The 20,758-nt window shown below is 27.9% G+C and overlaps 1 protein-coding gene across 2 annotated transcripts in view; it reads left to right on the forward strand.

The window, feature by feature from the left end:
- Positions 1-407: 407 nt before the first annotated feature.
- The window catches only part of Taf6 (TBP-associated factor 6), a 31,034-nt gene continuing 10,683 nt past the window's right edge, over positions 408-20,758 (forward strand). Inside the window, exons 1-8 of one of the 2 annotated variants that reach the window (XM_016052374.4) lie at positions 408-702; positions 2,916-3,002; positions 5,978-6,131; positions 9,701-9,757; positions 12,824-12,969; positions 15,017-15,082; positions 19,302-19,379; positions 19,475-19,576. In XM_016052374.4, the coding sequence (XP_015907860.2) occupies positions 520-702; positions 2,916-3,002; positions 5,978-6,131; positions 9,701-9,757; positions 12,824-12,969; positions 15,017-15,082; positions 19,302-19,379; positions 19,475-19,576 (873 nt within the window). In that variant the 5' untranslated portion in view covers positions 408-519. The remainder of the gene's footprint in view (positions 703-2,915; positions 3,003-5,977; positions 6,132-9,700; positions 9,758-12,823; positions 12,970-15,016; positions 15,083-19,301; positions 19,380-19,474; positions 19,577-20,758) is intronic. The other variant, XM_087153335.1, reaches the window with a different exon arrangement.

The following is a 20,758-nucleotide window of genomic DNA, read 5'->3' on the forward strand; positions in this document are numbered from 1 at the left end:
ATAGAAAAACGCATTGAAAAAATAATATAATGCAAAATAAGAGGAAGAGAAAAAAAAGAAATTTTTTTAGAAAAGTTCCTGAGGCTGGGATTCGAACCTGCGAACCCCTCGCCGCAGACGTCAGTTACTAGTCCGGTGTCTTGACCACCATACCACTCACCTAGGGTCCGAGTTTGAAAATTATAACTTAATATTAAAGGGAGATAGACGGCTTCGAAATTCGAGCCCCAACCCGCCATTTTATTTTAATTATTATTTTTTTATTATTATTCCTTTACCCAATGAGTTTCGAAGAACTGTGTGAAAATATTTTTACGCTTTTAGCTTACTAATTTTCTACATATTTCAAACAAAATCAATGCAAAACACAAGTTTAAGAAACTTTTAAAAGATGCACAAATATAGGCAGTAGAAAGCGTTTTCATTTGAGCAATAAGCAAACTTGAGAATAATAGCGAATATTGTTTGATCCACCAAGGTTTGATCATTTCTGACTTGAGTTCTTTTTTTGTGTTTCTAATGAAATATCAACAAAATAGCCAGAAAATGGCTGGAAGCTCAAAAGAGTTCAGATGCGGTAGTAATATGTCTCAGGAATCAGTTAAGATTGTGGCTGAATCAATTGGTTTGTCTAATATTTCCGATGAAGCCGCAAAAATACTAGCTGATGATGTCAGTTACCGGATGAAAATGATTATCCAGGTTGATTAATGTTATGAGATAATTAATTGTTTGAAATAAATTGGTTATTACTTGCCAAAAATGGGGAGATTGGTACCTAATAGAATTAAATAAAATCGCTATTTGTTTAACTGAAAATGCCAAGAATTTATTCTAAGTTAAACAAATGGGCAACTTACGGGGATATTTCCGCATCGTTATCTGTCGCACCAACTACAATCGCCAAGGTGTCAAATTGATTTAAAACTTGCAATTTTTTTTAAAAAAAACATGTGAATGATTACCTGGAGGTGACTGGCTATGAGTTATACTTTTCGAGTTGTTTCTGTGATGCTTCTCGCAAGCTGCTGCCCGGAAATTGCCAAGACTGTGATTATTCTGCCACAGATCACGATACAAGAATCTTCCCATTTATTTTCTATTATCATCAATAATGATTGCCATGTTGCCAAAAAGTTTTTAAACAAAAGAAAATTTAGGTAATAGTTTATAGTGGGACACTCCTTTTATATTTGGAGATCTCCAGATATAAGAAAGGGAATTTATACCATGTCCTGATCTGTGGAAAAATAACAAGACAAGTCTTGACAACTTTCAACGAGGGGCCCTCAAAAAACTAAAGCACAAAAGAGGGCCAACTCGAAGGGTGCAACTTTCAGCCATCACAGCCTCTAGGGGCCGTTCAAAAAGTACGTACACAAAAATGGAGAAATTTTAACCCCCCCCCTTCGTACATTACCGTACAGAAGGTCTTACTCCCCCCCTTAGAGTGCGTACATTTTATTAGTCTACCCCCCTTCTACATAAAAATTAAAATAATTATGTTTTAAATAAAACTAAATATTTACTTAAGGAGTGTGTAGGATAAAGTCAAATTTAAATTTGGTGTATGTTTATAAAGTACGTACTTTGTATAATACCTCCCCCCCCTCCCCATCGTACAAAACCATACATAATAGCAAATCCCCTTCCCCCCCTTCGGGATGTACGTACTTTTTGAACGGCCCCCTACCTGTTTTATTAAAAAAAAAAATTCAAGTTTAAAATCCATTTGTTGCCTTGATGGTTGTAGTTAGCACAATAGATCATGATACAGAAATATCCCCAAATAAACCATGAAACAGTCATATTACGGTTAACAAAAGTTGCCGTAACAAGAAGGTAGACAACATTGAAAACAAAAAATACCATAGTAACTAGTAACCCCCTGGTTTTTCAGTATAATTGGCAGAAAATTAGCTCTTTACCAAGGGGCTTCCAATTCTACATCTTAATAAAAAATTTTAAAAAAATATGTAGTTGTTTTTGCTGAGGGTTGTTGCAAGCTTTTCCCTTCTAGTTAGTGATGTTTTTTTATTCTGTCATATATTTTTTCCGAGATGTAATTTTTTAGTTTCAGGCCTGCTAATGCCCGGAAGTCTCCAAAATTGATTATTAATTTGGTTCAGGTGCTAATATGGAGGCTTTTAAAATTGCACATTTCATTTCTTGAGAAATTGTTTTAAAATTTTATTTATTTAAAAAATCGGTTTATTATAGTCGTCACTATTCAATCTTGTTTGCGTTTTTTAATCTTACATCCTATCACTGAATATCTGTTTAGATTTATCATACCTACGACAAAGTAAATCCTACTTTTAGTGAATTTAAAGCAATGTCATGCTAAATATTTAAAAAAAAAAAATATTGCAAAATGGGAGACAATTAAACATTATAGCTCATACAGATTTTTTATTGTTTGTTTCAATTTTTTTCTTTAATTTTAGCAACTTTAATTCTTTGGCTATTATAGTTGCCACCAAATATCTCCTTCTTTTTCATCAGCCAAATGTAGTCAACTTGACCGTCTTATAATCCTCTTATCTCACTTAGACCATCTCTTTTTTTTATTGAATTACTTTTTTTTTTATTTGATCATTTAAAAATTGTATCATTACAGAATTATTTTACATTTTTGTAAGAATTTTTAATGAGATAATTGTAACCTAATTATGATTTTTCCTCCATAAAAATTTTTAATTATCGATTTGATTAACTTTCCGCATTTAAGTAAACAAATTGCATTCTATCTATAGTAAAGTTGACAAAATATCATTCAATATTCAAGTAAATTGATGATTCTGTGAATGTCTTTTTTTTTTTTTTCAAATTAATTTTTTCACGAAAGTAAACTAATGTTTGTATGATGGGTATTTAATTTAATCATTGTAAATAAATTTATATTCAATTTATAGGATGCCAAGAAATTTATGAGTCATTCCAAACGCAAGCGACTAAGTGTTACAGATATTGATCACTCTTTAAAAGTCAAAAATATAGAAGTAAGTTACTTTTGTCATAAGAAATAAAAATGTTTTGTGAATTTAGTTTGCAACATTTGACTATTACTCTAATCGACTTGCGACTGTTAACAGCAGGGAAGTACAAAGAATTTTGGTTAATGGGTCATAAAAGACAGAGCCAGAGGCCAACATTAATATTAATCAGTGGTTGAAAGTTAAGTGCTACACAGTAGTGAAAATACTGCAGGCTGCTACTTTTTTCCTCAGTTTGTAGTGTAGTGCAGTTATTTTTAATAGTGTAGTGAGAAGTTCAATGCAAAAACGCAGTAGTTTGTAGACATTCCTGGCAACTACTTTTAACGTTCGTAAAGTAAAGAAACAATGTTGAAGCGCAAAAAGTTTCTTGGAATCTGGTTAGTGCAAATCCTTTGAGGGCCCATCAACGTACACAGTGAGAATTTCCTCTGTGGCCCAGCATTAATAAGATCTAAGTGTAATGTTCGGAAAAATCGATGCAAAATTGGTCGAGTAGTTCCTGAGAAATCGAGTTTTAAATATCTGACTTCCTTAAAATTTCGATTTCACAGGAACTATACAGCACGTTTTTGTGCCAGATTTTGTAACTTGAAATATCTTCTGCATTAATTAATTAGCATATTTGTGGTCACCCCCTCAAACCATTAGGATTAAGTTCTAGAATGTGTTGATCCGATCATTAAATTAAAAGTTATTCAGGGTGTTGCTTTTTTTTGACATACTGTAAACGCGAAGAACCCTTAACACATCTCATACGAAGAATAAACACATGTGTATAATCACACAACAATAATAGTATAAGATTTATGTTTTTTGAACCATTTTTTTTTTTTTTTTTTGTTTCTTGCACTGTACTTTATTTCTTGGAGGATATAAAAAAACATTGATTTCTTCTATCACAAGTATTTGATAATTTCCTAGCATTTCTTAAATCATTGTTGAGAAAAGCATAGAGTTTAAAGAACAAATTAGTTAAAAGTGCTTTAGAATTAGAAACTATGTCTTGTAAACATGAATTAAAACTTCTTTATTTCTTCATATTCAACCGAGCCAATTTTTTATTCAAAATCATTTTGAATATTGGTGAAAATTAAATTTGTCTTCTAAAAGTAGCAAAAGTGGTGGTTTGGAAAGTAGTTTGTAGTTGCTGCATTTTTTAAAAAAAAGTAGTTATAGTTAAGTACAAACAAAATGTAGTTTTTCCTACCACTGATATTAATGCTTTAATTATTAAAATGCGAGTAATTTATCTTTTGCTTCTGTGCAGATAAAAAAATAAATAATTTGTGTGAATAAATTTAAATTCTTATTCTTATTAAATTACAAAAGCAAATTATGGTATTATTATTATTTAGGCATTGGGATACAACAAAAAAGTTAGTTCTTAAATTTATATTCATCCTAAAAGTTACTATTAAAAACTTTCACTATTATTTAGAAAACAAAATTTGTTACAACAGATTCATGATGACTGTTGCTAGAATTTTGAAATTGTGTTTTATCTTATCCACTTGTGCAATTTACTTTTCTTCTCTATTTACAAATTTAGAAGTAATTACATTTCATTTTAAACTCCATTGCATAAATAGAATTTTCATAATGAAACTGAAATAGTCACATTCTTATACTTTGAAAAAGTCTGTGAACTAGATCAGTAACTTTCTGTTACTCTTTTCTCTTTCATTTTTATTAATCTTTTAGACAGTTCAGGGAAATAGTTACAAGTCTTTGGGAGCTATAGGTTGTGCATCCTTGGTTAACAGTGTTCATTTTAGAAAAAATTTGGATCTGATGATAGACCCTTCACATTATTTTTTATAGTTAGAATGTGCCTTTCACATACTCTTCTTTTAATTTAGTTTGTATGTTTGTCTTTCTTATAATTTTTCATTGTTAAAGTGTGCCTTTCATTTAGTTTTATAGTTAAAATGTGCCTGTCACTTAGTTTATATATATATATATATATATATATATATATATATATATATATATATATATATATATATATATATATATATATATATATATAGCTAAAATGTGTCTTGTTTGAAATTTTTTATTTTTAAAATGTTTTTCTGTCAAACGAAGTCTTTGTAAATCAAGCTATTGACAATATTTTTCACTTTAAAAACAAACCAGAAATCTCGTCACACATTTTGTTGCATATATTGTTATAATTTTTTTCTTTTGTATTTTTCTGCTTACATTTGTTGAATAGTTTATCTAATTTTATTTGCATTTTAAAACTTGGCACTTATTCCAAAGCAAATCTAAAATTTCTAAGTTTGAGATGCTGTATTCTCTGATATTGGCTTTAAATCTATGAAAGAAGTGTGTATAAATAAATAAGTTTTTTTTTTTTTTTATCTTCTCATTAATTTTGATGTTTTATTTTGTAATTTTCAGTTCTGATCTTTATATAAAATATTTTTTTAAAATTTCTTTAACTTAGATCGTGTTGTAGAAAATAGTATTTATTTGTGTAAAAATTGAATGCTTTCTTGTAAGTTTTTCTTCCTCTTTTTTTCTACATACTTCCATTACAATTTTACTGAGCATCATTTTGTATTTTTTTCTGTATGTGCCGATTTTCGCAAAATCAAAAATTTATTTTTAATAATTGGCAGAAACTGAAAATCAGGACCTTTGTGAGAAAGAATCTGATTTAAACTTAATTTTTTATTCGTAAAATTCCGAGTAACTTTTTCACAATTTCTTAAAAGCAGGAAAAAAAAAATTTTTGCTATTTTTCTCAAAATTAAAATTTTAAAGCTGAAAAGAAGAAAAAAAACATGATTTAAATCTAATTTTTGATTTGCAAAATTATGAGTAAATTTTTTCCAATTTCATGAAAACAAGACCTTTTAAAAAAAAGATCTGGATTGTCCCATGTCTAAAAAATATCTTATCTTTACAGGTTTTTTCGTTTATATTTACTTTTGTTTATTCCACTTTGTTTTTTTTTATTTGTTTTTTAGCCAGTCTATGGTTTTACTAGTCGAGAGTTTATACCTTTTCGATTCGCCAGTGGTGGTGGACGTGAAATTTATTTTACTGAAGAAAAAGAAATGGAATTGAGTGATATAGTTGGAGCACAAATGCCAAAACTACCCCTTGACGTTGCTGTGAAAGGTATTATAAATGTTTTAAAATTCACTACAGTTTCTGTGTTTAATAAAACTTTTTAACTATGTTTAGATATCTATATCAGAGATGTAAAAAGCCTGACAGACAGGTTTTAAGTTTCTGATTACTCATCTGATCTCAAAATTTCTTTTTGTTGATTACATACCTTTAATCTTTATAATAATTTGTTTCTGGACAGAAAAGGCGAATTATTTGTGGTTGAATATTGTTTTTATTTATTTATACATTTTAATGATTTGTTAATTTTATGTTTCAAACTATTTTTCTTTAATGTATTGAATATGATTGCTATTATATTTTATTAAAGCTTTTTTTAGGGGGTTGTCTCTGCAGTTTTTGGAAATAACGATTTTTACTAAAATATCTATAATCCCATAAGCAGAATATTTTCAAATGTTCTGCAACAGGACTTATTAATTTATATAAATGTTCTGCAAGCATTTCACAGCGAAAAAGCCAATTTTACGTTAAAATACAATATTTTCATTTATTAAAATACGGGATCATACACCTACATTATTTTTTAAGCAAAGGCAAACATTCTTGATTTATTACTTTTTTAAACACTTTTGAAGTACAAAATTTTGTTAATTACGATGATAATGAATTATTACTAAAATGCCTATGATATGAAGGTCCGAACATCAAAATATGGGCTGGCTTAAAAATCTTTCAAAGGGATAAGTGTCCAGATGCTGTATCATTTGCAAACACAAACATTCGCTTGTCTGTTGTTCCAACATCTTCTTCAACAACTTTTTCATCTCCATCGAAATCATTTGGTCTTTTAGAAAATCTGTCACTTATTCAAGATACAAATTGTTCTGCAGGACTTCGTTTGTTCTGCGACGTACGTCGCAGTTTTAGGCACTTTCTGCTTCTGGGTCTATAATATTCATAATTGTTATGAGTTTGCACTTTTTTATGACTGTTAGGTTAAATTTTGCTAACGTTCTCTATGTTAATACTGAAAATGGCACAAAACGTCAATTGGAAATAGTCACTGTTCTGTGAAAATGCAAAAAGTATCTATGCTTTGTGGTGGTGGTTAGTCCAACTTAGAGGAGGTAATTTCATGACAGTATTTTTGGACAATTGCTTTGGAAGATACATTTTTGTCGCTTATGAAAGAGAGATATTTCATCCCAGAGAAATGAACAAAATCATTTAAACAAAAATTTATGCTTTATTTATTTTGTAAATATTATTAAAAAGAATATGGCCAGACATTAAAATCATTAAAAAATGCAAGGTTCGTTAAAGGGATGTAGAGATTCATTCTCTCATGTCAAGAATTATTATAAAACTAATTACCGGTCGAACTGAGGAGTTGAAAACACCCCAGTCCTTATGCCAAGAATTCATAATTAAAAGTGAAGTGAATTGTTCCCAACAGATAGTTAGGAGCATGGGAAGAGATCTAATATTGGCGATTTATTGAAAGATAAAATAGCTAGAAACAAAACCAGCACCCCATAATCAATATTAAATTTGAAATAATTTTGGCAATAGCTAGTTGCCAAAAAGACTGTGAGAAATAATATAGCCCTGTAACTGAAATATTCTTGTGGTAAGAGAAACAAAGTACATAAGGAATAAAGAGTTATAAATAGATTTTGATGTTCAATTTAGTTGTGACAATGAATTAATGAGTTTTACATTTATACTTGACATATGCATGTGCAGTTTTACATATACATTGAAATTAAAAATTTGCCGTTACATTGATTGTTAAGAAGAGAATAAATATTTACATTTGCTTCTTATAAAATGTAATAAAAATTAAATAATTGGTTTAAAAGTTGCCTAAACACTGATTATTTAGGCTCATTATAATTTGCAAACATTGATTTTGATAAGTTTCATCTAGGTGGAAAAAACTCAGGAAATTTAAAGAAAAAAAAATTGTAAATATTGTTTAATAACTTTTAAAATATTTAAGATATTAGTCTGCTTTAAAGGTGATATAATTCTTGAAGGCAAGATAATATATATAGTTTTAATTTATAGCTTTAATTTATAGCTTTGCTTCAAGTTTATAGCCCTTAATTTGTGAAATTTTTATTATTCTTGGTTAAAGAACTTCGAAGAACACTGTAAAATTTCTTGCCAACAAAGTAAAAATGCTGCCAGTTAGGTTTTGTTTTCGAGATTGTTTTTCTTTCTTCTCTTCACAATTTTCTTTAAATTCATTGCATTGTATTTTTTCTAGACAGAAAATGCAAATATTTAAGGGTAATATTATGTTTTTAACTATTTTATGGCTTGCTCTATTTTGAAAAATATTGTTTTTTAATGTGCTGAAAATAGTCGCTTTTATATATTTTATTAGATTCTCTGTGTTATTATTGAGTATTATTTAAATTTAGCACGATAAATGATGTTTTTACTTCCATATGCTAAATTTTGTTTCATAATAATTATAATATATAAAATAAAAGGCTTCATATAATTCTGATAATCTAATATCTGGTGTTTGGGTTGGCACAATTCTACTAGAATTTATTTATAAAGATAGAATTATGATTAATATGGTTTAACCGCTTAACAGCGTCTTTTTTCTTGCAAAATGGGTAAAAAATAAGCATATTTTTGAGAAACAAATTTCTGTTAAAATCGATTATATAAACTCAAATCAAGAGTCAAAACTATTACAATTATTGATTTTATGAAATAATTTTAATTTTTATTTAGAGCAAAAGAAATTGCATTTTTACTTAAAGTTGGCTTTTCTACTAAGCTAGTGAAAACAAAATTCACGCCTTTTCCCGCGTAAAAGAAAAGTGCCGAAACCTTTTGCAATCATACCTCTACTGGACTACCAGAGCCATCTGTCAGAAATATTGTAAATTAAAGACAGAAACAATTCGGGCAAATCATTGCAATAGAGTAAAAAAATCAGTCTCATGAGCAGCGCTCGGGCAAAGCAGGAAAGGCCCCTTTTCAAGTACCTGAACGGTGTTCGGTCAAAACCGGGAAGTGGTTAACAATCATTTAGTGCCAAATTCATTGTTTTTCTTATCAATTATGCGGCTTTAATGAATTTTTCAATTCTACTCTAATCAACAATTTTATAAATTTATCTCTGTATCAAAAAAGTATTTCTGTTATTGAAATTAGAATAGTAGCATTTTTGTTTTGTAATCAATTATTAGAATATTAATTATGAAAAATAAATTTAAATTCAATAAAATTAACAATTAATGTAAAAAAATTTCAGCCTTTGCAAAGAAATTCTTAAAAAGTAAAGTTTTATATTAAGTTTAAAATTATGTTAATTTAAATAATTGAATTCTGTTACATTTTCTTAATTTTACTCTTATATTCTTAAAGAATGTGATTTTGTTTAGAAAGTTGCTACCATGTGTAATAAAAAGCCTACTGACACACTTAACATTTTTATAAGAATTTGCTCTTTTATGTAGTTAACAGTTTTATCCTTAATTTATCAGATTGTTTAAATTTTCTGCTTCTAGGATTTTGCTAATATTATTTAAATATTGTTGTGATTAATATTGTTTGCATTAATAATGTTTATTCATAAATTTTTATAGCTCACTGGTTAAGTATTGAAGGTATCCAACCCACCATTCCAGAAAACCCACCTCCGAGTAAGTTATAATATTTAGTTTTCTTTATTTTAAAAAATATGTTTCAGATTATTAAAATACATATTAAGGCTAGGTGAGAAAAATATAATTGTTAACTTCGCAATTATAATTGTGATAAAGAAAGTAGCAGATTACGGGCAGATGGATTTATAATGAGACAAACTGCCTTTTGCAATTGTTTACAAGAATAAATAGATTGTTCATAAGTTTACAGAAATCGAGAGAAATTCCCTTAAAAACTTTCCTTTCAAAAGGAAGGACAAAAATTTGTTTTATTCATTTTTTATTAAAATAGTTAATTTTTTCTATTAATGAATTCTGTCAGTGAATAAAATAACAAGATATAGTCAAAGCACATATCTCAGAACTGCATATTTTCTGCATTTTTTTATTGCATTGTTTATTAAAAAATTATGTTTTTTATTAATCATAATGCATTACAATACTTGCTTAAGCTTATGTAAAAAATGATAAGTTATGATTAGGACTGGACTATAAATCGATGTATCACGATATATCGATTTAACGCATATATCAGCAAGCCGATACACAACTTTCGTTACAGGCAATGCATCAGAAATCTGATTTAAGCCGTAGACTAAAGACGCTGAGCGCAAACCGATGTATCGATATAAGACGCGCAAGGATCTTCTTGCAACTGATACCGACTCGCGCTGTGGAAGACGATGTTCGTTTCGTTATGTTGAAATGGCCTTGATTGATGAGTAGTAGAATCAGAACTATAGTTTTGAGAATATAATCGTGATCTCGCATGTTCGTTTTCGCGCCTCATAGTTTTTTCTTTGTCGCGACTTGATATCGTTTCTTATAGATTATTTTCAGTGGGACTGACTTTGTGATCGCCATTGTTACATTGTTCTGGAACGTAATCTATTATTGAAAAGAATATATAAAGAAATGTTTCTTAATTAATTAGGTAAAATTTTTTTTTGAAAAAAACTTTTTTTTTATTTTTAAATGTGAAAATTAATCTTAATATTATATGTTTAAATATTTTTTTACATCATTGAATTTACTATAATCGAAAATCTAGTTTAAGGTGCCCATAAAATATTAAATTGCAAAGTAATTAAATTTGTTAGGCTATTTTTTACTTTATTTTAATTTATTAAAAACTTTTTGGATAAAACTTCTAATAATTTAATGGGTTTTTATTACTGATTTTAAATTTATAAATCTCTAGTTGTTTTTATTTTTATAAATAAAATTATAACAAAACTTATTTTTCCTCTTTTGGATTTGGACATAAGTCAGTCAACTTTGTTTATTCAGAAAAATTAGTAAAGTTTGCAACTTCTTTTTTTTTTTTAATCATTTAGTACTTCGTTTTATTAAAGAGTATAATCGTGTTTTTTTTATTTTCTTCCAATATTGTCAGTTGAATATATTATTGAATATCATAATTCTTTTGTTTTTATTTTTAAAAAATTTAACCTTACTTTGTTTTCTTGTTCAGAATTCGGTAATTATTCAATTTAACTTTATTATTTATGTGAAATAATGATGATAAAAAATAGTGTTGTTTTAAAAGTGCTTTTTTTTTAAAAAATTCATTTAGCACTTTGTTTTAAGCATACAAATAATTCTTGACGAACTTATTTTTTACATTTTCTTTCTATATTGTTAGGTAAATATATTGATAAATTTCAATTTTATTTATTTCTCAATTATTTATTTTTAAACTAAGAAATCTTCCATTATTTGCGCGATCATTTGTGGAAAATGTAACATTAATATCTTTCTTAAACAAAACATATATCTTCAAAATCATAAATTGCTTTAAATCAATCTGAGTATGAAGTTTTGATAGAAATCCGACTTTCTGTGCCTTACAAGTAAATGAATTTCAAAAATACTATATCGGGATACATTGCTATACCGCGATGCAAAACTGACAATGCATCATGACATAAAATTTCTTATATCGCCCAGTCTTAGTTATGATATTTTGAAAGTTTCTAATTTTTCTTTTACTGATTTAAAATCTCATACTACTACTAAATCTTTTTAAAAGCAAGAGTCATATTTATAACTTTTTTATTTTAAAGAATAAAAAAAGTGATAAAAATCTTAATTTCAATCATCAATCATTGGCATAATGATCTTAAGTAATCAAAAAATTTTCTTTTTGATAGTTCTGATTTTTGTTATATGCCATATTAAATTCATCCCGTCTTTAAAAAAGAGGGGAAAATGTATTTTTTTCCTTTGGTCTAAAAATTATTCTTATTTGTTGTTATTTACTCTCAATTATTCGCTACTCTTATCTTTTAATCATTACATTCCCTAATATTTTGAATTTTAAATCTCACAATAATTATTATTAAGAGAAACTTTTACTTTTTTTTTAAATAAGAATTTTTTTTCTTCATTTTTTTAATAATTATTCATTGAACTCAAAGGGAAAAAATGTATTTTTATCCTTTGGTCTAAAAATTATTCTTATTTGTTGTTATTTACTCTCAATTATTCACTACTCTTATCTTTCAATAATTACATTCCCTAATATCTTGTATTTTAAATCTCACAATGATAGTTAATAAGAAAAACTTTTTATTTTTTTAGGCACATAACATAATTGTGTGCCTAAATTTAATTTTCTATAAACTAACTTAGTAGCAACAAATATATTACTTAAATTTATTTTTAATGATTCAAAAATACATTTCCTAATCACAATTAGGTTTTTTATTTTTAAATTGAAATATTTTCTTAGTTCTGTTCCCTTGACAAAATCTCTACTCTTGTCTTAAATAAACACTCACATAGAAAATCACACTAAACTTTTATAAACAAAAAAATAAATAAATAAATGAATCATGAAAATATTTATATTTTAGAAATGGTTCATAATGTTTAAAATAGATTTGTACATTGCAATATTGTTGGTTGCCATTTTAAGAATTTACTTGATATTTCATTTGTAAAATTTTGTTTCAAGAGACTAACAAAATTTATTTAATTTTATTGATAAAATTTGATTTAGTTTTAAAAAAAACAGCAAAAGTTTAGTTTGATTGAATTTATTTATTTAATTTGTTTTAGTTTCAAAAGATCAGCAAAAGCTTGAAAGTATGGATCCCTCTGCTAAGACGCCTAAAATTGGAGCCAACAAAAACTCAAAGGAAGAAATTTCTAAACAGCTTGAAATTGTTCGCTTGAAGCAGCTTGCTACTCATGAATTGTCTGTGGTAAGATATATTTTTTTTAATTGTATTTTTTCCACACCATTAATATTATTTTCTCATACCTGCCAATTTTTACGCTTTTGGTGTAACATTTTATTTCTATATTTATAGTGGTAGTAAAGTGTATGCTTTTTACATAATCCTTGCATTCATGAACTTAATTTATAATATTTTTTATCACCGCTATTTTTAAAAAAATGACGAATATATATTAATATGTAATACTGTCGTGGTAGGCTGCGTAAGCTTTTTCAGAATACAGCTTATGTTTCTGTCTAAAATTGTAATTTAAATTCCATACTACTACCGGGAAAAATCATCCTTGAAAGGAATAAAAGTTGGCAAGTATGCTTTCTATAAATCCCACCCCACTCTTCGCTATTTAACCATCGTTGACTTGCCAACTCTCAGGGTTTTGGCCCAATATTTAAGGCTTTTCTATTTAATCTTAGGACAGCAAGTCCACCAGAGTATTTTTTTCTAATTGGTGTATAAATTGGCAGATCTAAGTACTTTATGCATGCAACTCCTAAAGCTCCTTCCACCAGACTAAGAAGTTCGTATTTGTTTTATCTTTAATTCCACTTTGGAACCTTTGTGAGAATGTCTGTTAAACCAAAGAAGAAAAAAAGTATAACACTTCTTTTAAAAAAGGCTATACAGAGTGTTTATTTTTTTAGATTGCTAGCTGAATTCATGATAAAATAGATAATTTGAGTGTTTCAATTGTTTTTTTCTTAGCACCAAATTTTTTGTGAACTGAGAGTCAGTGGAAGTTTTAAGAAAAGAGAATTAAGTTCTTTTCTTGGTGTTCTAAAAACTCAGTTTTTTTTTTTTTATAGTGCTAAGACATTTCAGAATTTTTCATTCTTTTGATTAGATCTATATGAAATGGGGTAAATTTGGTTGCCAGGAAAGTAATTCTCTCAGTGTTTTGGGCAAGTTAAAACTGGCTGTATTAACCATTCTTCACGCGTGAGAGAATAATCAGCTGCATAGTGAAATTGCATAGTTGATTCTATTTTTCTTAGGCTAAACAAACTTGGGGGGGGGGGAATTTATTGCCTTGAGAAAGTGAATCAGAAAATGTTTCGGTAAAGCCTTTATATGATGTTTTTTAAAAAAAATGCTTAATCAGTCACACAGTCTATTTTAAAACAAAAGACTCATTTATTATTTTGTAATATTAAAAGGAATCTAAGCACTTATCAGGTCTGCCTAAAACAGCAACAAAGAAGAGTATCATATTTATATTTTGTGATTGAAACATGTGTCTGTTTGAATGTCTGTTTAATATTTGTATAAAGTGAAATTCAAACTTGATTTTTCCCTGTTAGTTTTCATTCGGCGCCGAGTGAACAGAATGGCAGAAATTTAATTGATAAGAGTTGTCGATGTTTTATTAGGATAATTATTATCTATTAAGTAAGCATAACTGCCAACTCTACTGGATTTTATCAGTTTCTTTTGGTTTAATAAAAGTTCTACTGGTTTTTGTACATTTTAGAAAATTCCCTAAAATTGAGTAATTTTTCTAAAAAAAAATTCAGTTTGAAATAGAATTTTCACACAATTCATTGTTTGCTGAAATATTTAAATCAAATTTAATTATACATATTGAAAATGAGCCTCAATTATCGTAAGCAGTTAAGTGCTTTTCTTTCTCTTTTTCTTGTTCGAAAATTTTCCGTTCATTTTTATTCCAAACTCCCTTTTCAAATTAATTACAAAATCTTTTTAGCTATTAATAATAAATTACTTGTCCACTACTATTCAAACTTATAAGTTAACATAATAAAAAAACATTTCAAGTTCATTTAATGCCAATCAAAAATGGATAATATTACCCACCGTTTATAGTTATTAGTGTAAAGTTTTTGTATTTTGATGAATATAAAAATCCATACATGTAAAATATTTTGTATATTATGCAAAAGCTGTAATGAAATTAGTATTATTTCATAAATTCTACTGGGTTTTTTCCTATTTATGTTGGCAGTTGTTTTTATTTTCATAATTGTTTGAGTTATTTAAATATTTTGTTTTATAGGAGCAGCAGTTATATTACAAAGAAATAACTGAGGCTTGTGTTGGATCAGACGAGCCACGCAGAGCTGTAAGTGTTGAGGATATGCTTTTTGCATTTTCATGTTTTTATTGAATTTTTTTTCTGTGATAAAACTACAATGATTTTGTGTAAAATCAGGGTTGCCACTCCACAGGGAGAATAGGGAAAACCTGGAAAATACAGGGAATTTAAAAATCACCTAAAATAACAGAGAAAAGGCAGGGAATTTTGATTCTTTCTTAAAGAACTGAGAAAATACAGGGAATTTATTTCATATTTTCATCTTTTAAAAAATGCTGACCTCTCAAAGAGTAATCTATGAGATATTTAAGGATGATATTTCAGCTATAGTAAACTATTTAATTTACTATAACATTATTTAAGTATGTTCAGCTGTTTCTTTTTTTTTTCTCTAAGTTTTTCCAGCAATTAAAACTATTAAATATAGTTAGCCCAATATAGCACAGTAATTGCTGTGTTCCTCTTAATATATTGTGCATAATATGTACAAGGGAAATACAGGGATTTTTTTTCCAGATTTGAGTGGCAATCCTGAAAATATTTTGGTAATTTTATCATTAAATATTTTTTATAATGCACTGTGAACTTCTATTTATCTTTTGCATTGTGTGTTGCAACAAATTCCATAGATAATCTTCAAAGTAGTCATAGATGATCACACATAAATTTTTTTATTGCGTTAAACTTCTAATTCATTTGTTTGTAATTGATATTTTTTAACAATCAATATGAACAATACATTTCTAAAATTAAAATAAAGAAGACCAAGACTTACCCTTGGCTGTTGTGCCACTGTTACAATTTAATAAAAATATGAATTGGTGCGAATAAAAGTAAAATTATTTAAGTATTAATATAAAGATGGTGGGTTGGAATCTATTTGTATGAGTACCTATATTTGTGTATGCATTTGGATGTAGTCATGCTTAAAAATAGTTAAGATTGAATTTCATAATAATTAACTTAAGGCCAAAAATAGTGTGAAATGTTAATTAAATTAAGGGGGAAGTGATCTTTAAGGAAAGTGGTAGTACAAAGCTAATGTGGGATTACAATAACTCAATAGGTTCAAAGGGGGGTCACAAAGTGTGAGGTTTGAACAAATTGGATAATTTGGTATCACCAAATTTGGAAAAAGGGTGAAACAAAAATGAATTTAAGATTAAAGATAAAAACGATAAATGACATGCTATATCCAGATGCAGACTTGACATTTAATACAGTAAGATGATGTTTCCAATGAGAAAATTACAAATTCCCTTAACAATAAAAAAGGTACTCACCACACGCATACAGGAGGACATGATAAAGACATCATGAAAATAGAGGCAAATAAATTCTCCGGCACAAGATTAAATTGTTAACATATCATTTTATTTAGTAACTTACATCTTTCACCACAGCTACTAACAGAAGAAAGGCATTTTATTAAAATGGGCGACGGGAGAATTAAAGCAAAAAAGGCGTCATAGATAAAAGTAAAATATAAAAGAACGAGTAATTTAAAGGTTAAAATAAATATGAAAAAAAAGCTTAAATTCGAGAAGGTTTTTTTTTTTTTTTTTTTTTTTAATGTTAAAGAAAATCGAAGGTATAAAATGTTGATTTTAAATTTACAGAAATTGATTATAGTTATGGATTTAATTTAAGATAAAGGTTAAGAAAAAATGTAAAAAAAATCCCTCGATACGGACCGAAGTCCGCATCGCGGAGAATAAAAAAAAGGTGACCTGCCTGAAGGCTCGAGAAAGAGAATGTATTAAAAGTGACTTAAAAATTCCTTAACTGGTGTAGAACCAGAAAAGTTACAGCCAATTAAATTTAAAGAGGAGGAGAGTTTGAAAATTAAAGGAAAGAGATTGGTTAGTTAGCCTCCCTAAAAAAGAAAAGAAGTAAAAAAGAAAAAGAGGTTAATTCTCCCCCGCATGAAGTGCAATGACCGCGTTGACCATGAGGGAGGTTAACAAGATAGTTAAAATAAAATTGCTATATTTATAAAAAATAATAAAGTTTAAAGAGGATTAAAGGATTAGATTAAATTGTCACTTTACATTTAGTGTAAATGTGACAGCCACCTATGATGATGATATTTTTTTAATTAAGTTTTGTCATTATAAAAAAGCAACTATCATTGTTAAAATTTCAAAAGAAAAAAAATGGGAAGTTGCTGGAAGAAATTTCTCCAGCAGACAAGATATCAGTCTGAAAAATATTGTGAAACTGAATCCCATTTGTGCAAAATATCATGTGACATAATTCTCTCCCTAACAAAACGCAGCCACACAGAGCTATAAGTGTTGATGATTTACTTTTCCATTTTTATATTACATCATTTTTTTTTTGTGATAAAACTACAATGATTTTGTGTAAAATATTTTGGTGGTTTTATTCCTAAATATTCACCATAATATGCTGTAAGCTTCTGTTTATCCTTTTACATTGTGTGTTGCAGCAAATGTGAACCAGCGAATTCCATAGATAATCTTTAAAATAGTCATAGATGGTCACCCATAAGTTTTTTATTGTGTTAAAACTTCTACATTTGTAATTAATATGTTTTAATTAAAACTATAAATGGATTGTTTAGAAAAAGACATTTCTGTTATTAAAGTTAAAAAAAATGACAGTTACCTGCAAAAGAGTGTACCAAGACTTACCCTTGGCAGTTGTGCCACCAATGATGATGATATTTTTTTAATTAAATTTTGTTTTTACAAAAAAGTAAATATCATTGTTAAAATTTCAAAAAAGAAAGAAAACTATGTGATATAGTACTGTTTGGTACTGTACCAATGGTTTGAAACTAATCTGAAATAATAAAATAATTTTTTAACCATTTTGACTATGTGAGTTTGACTATGTATATTTGAATATGTGGGGGAGATTATAAGGATTGGTATTAGTTTCTTCAATTATTTTGACAATTAAATTTAAATCACTGTATCACATTGTTATTTGAATCATTGATTTCTTTCTTTCGTATAATGGAGTTGATTTGTCACTTGAATAATTGATTCAATTTGCGATATGAAACTTTGTTTTTAGCTTTTATTTAAACATTGGTTTTACTTGCGATTAAGTTGCACGAAGAAATTTCTCAAACAGACGAGATATCAGTTTGAAAAATATTGTGTAACTGAATCACATTTGTGCAAAATATCATGTGACAGAATTCTCTCCTCAGCAAAACATCACTTGATAGAATCTTACCTACATAAGAAACTGATTTTGTTACAGAATCAGGCTGCTGACAATCGAAAGTGTACTCTAATTGTTCATTCCAGTTTCTTAATTGTGGAGGTTTCTGAAGTATTTTTTCTGGTACTTAATGTAGTGATCACCATAGTTTATTACTCTTAACATGCATTTTGCTTGTTTACATTTTCTTGTTTGATAAAATTTGTTTTTGTTTGTTTTCTTTTTTCTTCTGATTCCATTTATTTTAGTTTGCAAAGGTTTCACAAGTTTAATTTTATAGAAATATTTTAAATTAAAAATATGTTTAAGAGCATAGTTCTCAATAGCAGATACAATGTAAAACAGGATTGGTATTTGGTCCAAAAGAAATTATAAAAAACCAGAAAAAAACTGGACAAAATGGAAGACTGAGTGATATGGAGGAAACTTAAAAATGATCAAACCATGGTTTATTAATGAGCATTAAAAAGAATGCTTTAAACTAATTAAATTTAATTTAGTGCCAGAGAGTACCAGTACATTTACTTTAGTATTGCAGCTCCTCTTTAAAAAAAAAAATACCTATTTTCAAATTATTTGTTTTAATTTACAAAATTTTAAATTTTTTTTATTACATTATCTCATAGTCTGTTTGGAAAACAAGGAAAGTAAAAACTAACAAAATATTATAGAAATTATCTAAAAATTTAAAGAAAGTAAATTCTAAAATAGCAAAAAATTATGTTTTATTGATGAACAATTACACTGTCAGTACATGAATGCAAATCACAACACATCTAAATTTGAAATCTCAACATTTAACATTTTTTGTACCGGGCGCTTTGTAATTCCATTTGAAAAATCTAATAACTGAAACTTAACCTACATGTAGAATAAAATTAATAAAATATTTTTCTTCAAATGCATGGATTTTAAGGCGACAATTTTGTTGCCCATGCATATCATTTTAGCGACATTTGTAGAACATTTGGCGACAATTGCCGCGACTTATTTCTGCATTAACTTTTTGCCCGATATGTATCTAAATTCTATCCTTTTTATCTTTTAGGAAGCTCTTCAAAGTCTTGCTTCTGATCCAGGTTTGTACCAGATGCTACCACGTCTAAGTCAGTTTATTTCAGAAGGGGTAAGTTTATTTCCTTTCGTTGTGCATTCCAAAATTCCAAAGAAATTGGGGAAATTCCAAAATGCTTACCCTAATTGTGTTTAATTTTCCATTAGGTGAAAGTGAATGTTGTTCAGAACAACTTAGCACTACTCATTTATCTCATGAGAATGGTGAAGGCTTTATTGGATAATCAAACTTTGTTTTTGGAGAAATATGTAAGTTATTTTTACTTTTGATATTTCTAGTTCTGCTAAATATGTTTGTCCTATGCCAATTCTGCTAATGGGCTTTCTATTTGCTCTGTATAACTAGAGATGGGGGTCACAACAGATTTATTCAAGTTATTTGTTGCAGAGAAATCTGTCGAGTTGAACTCTAGCCCCGCGGCAGAATCACGGCGACATTGTCGCAGAACAGTTCTTGCAGAAAGATTTTTCTTTTGAAAAGTATAACATTTTGGTCTGTTTTTCTGCAGAAACTTACGTGTAAAATTTGAATCGTACATTTTGTGGAAATAAGTAGTTTCCAGTTATAAACTTTAGTGTTTGAGTTTTTTTTTAGATTCGTTTCCAGGAGTGCTAGGCACAGTCATAAAAGTAATATTAGAAATTTAGGCAAAGGCCAAAAGGTTGAAAACTGAGGGTATTGTGATAGCCTCATCACAATTTGTAAGCAATAAGTGTCTTTACAGGTATTATTTTTTTCAACCAGTAAAAGTTTACCACTGAAAATTAGAAAAGAGATCAGAAATGTGGCCATTTATAAATTTTTTTTTTTAACAAATTATTTTAAGGATAATTCTAGAGTAAAACAGTGTTTTAAATTTTCCTGTTGCAATTTCTTGTGTTTTGAGTAAAATTTGAAGGCAATTTTTTTAAAGCAGATTTTTTAATGGTATGAATTCAAAGTTTTCCTGTTTTATGATATTAATAATCAACATCACTGAAATAAGTTAAAAATACAGTAGTGCTTCGGTTTTCAAACCTCTATTAGATTAACTCTATTAATTAAAGTAAATTCCCTAATTTTTTTTTAATTATAATTTTTTTTAATGCACTTTTGATTTTTATTTCCCTTTTGAATTCTTAGTGTTCTATAATGTTCTATAGTTCCACAAGACGAACCTTTTACTCATATTTATTGAGTATCATAAATAGATTCCTAAGTATTTCCCCTCAGTTAGAAATTATTAAGCTTTTCTTTTAATTTATTTATGTTGCTTTTGGTAGTATATACAGGGATGAGATTCTTTCGCGGATTTCCGCTTCTTTTTTTTTTTCAGATTTTTCCATTTTTCTCGCTAATTTCCGCTGAAATTTTTTTTTCACAAGTTAAAATATTTTATGAGGAATTTAATTTTCCACGGAGCGAAATTATTGAAGTCCTTATTCCTCCCT

This window comes from Parasteatoda tepidariorum, chromosome 10 (genome assembly GCF_982258835.1).
Source record: "Parasteatoda tepidariorum strain Cologne lab strain chromosome 10, Ptep-v5.0, whole genome shotgun sequence".
Classification (NCBI taxonomy): domain Eukaryota; kingdom Metazoa; phylum Arthropoda; class Arachnida; order Araneae; family Theridiidae; genus Parasteatoda; species Parasteatoda tepidariorum.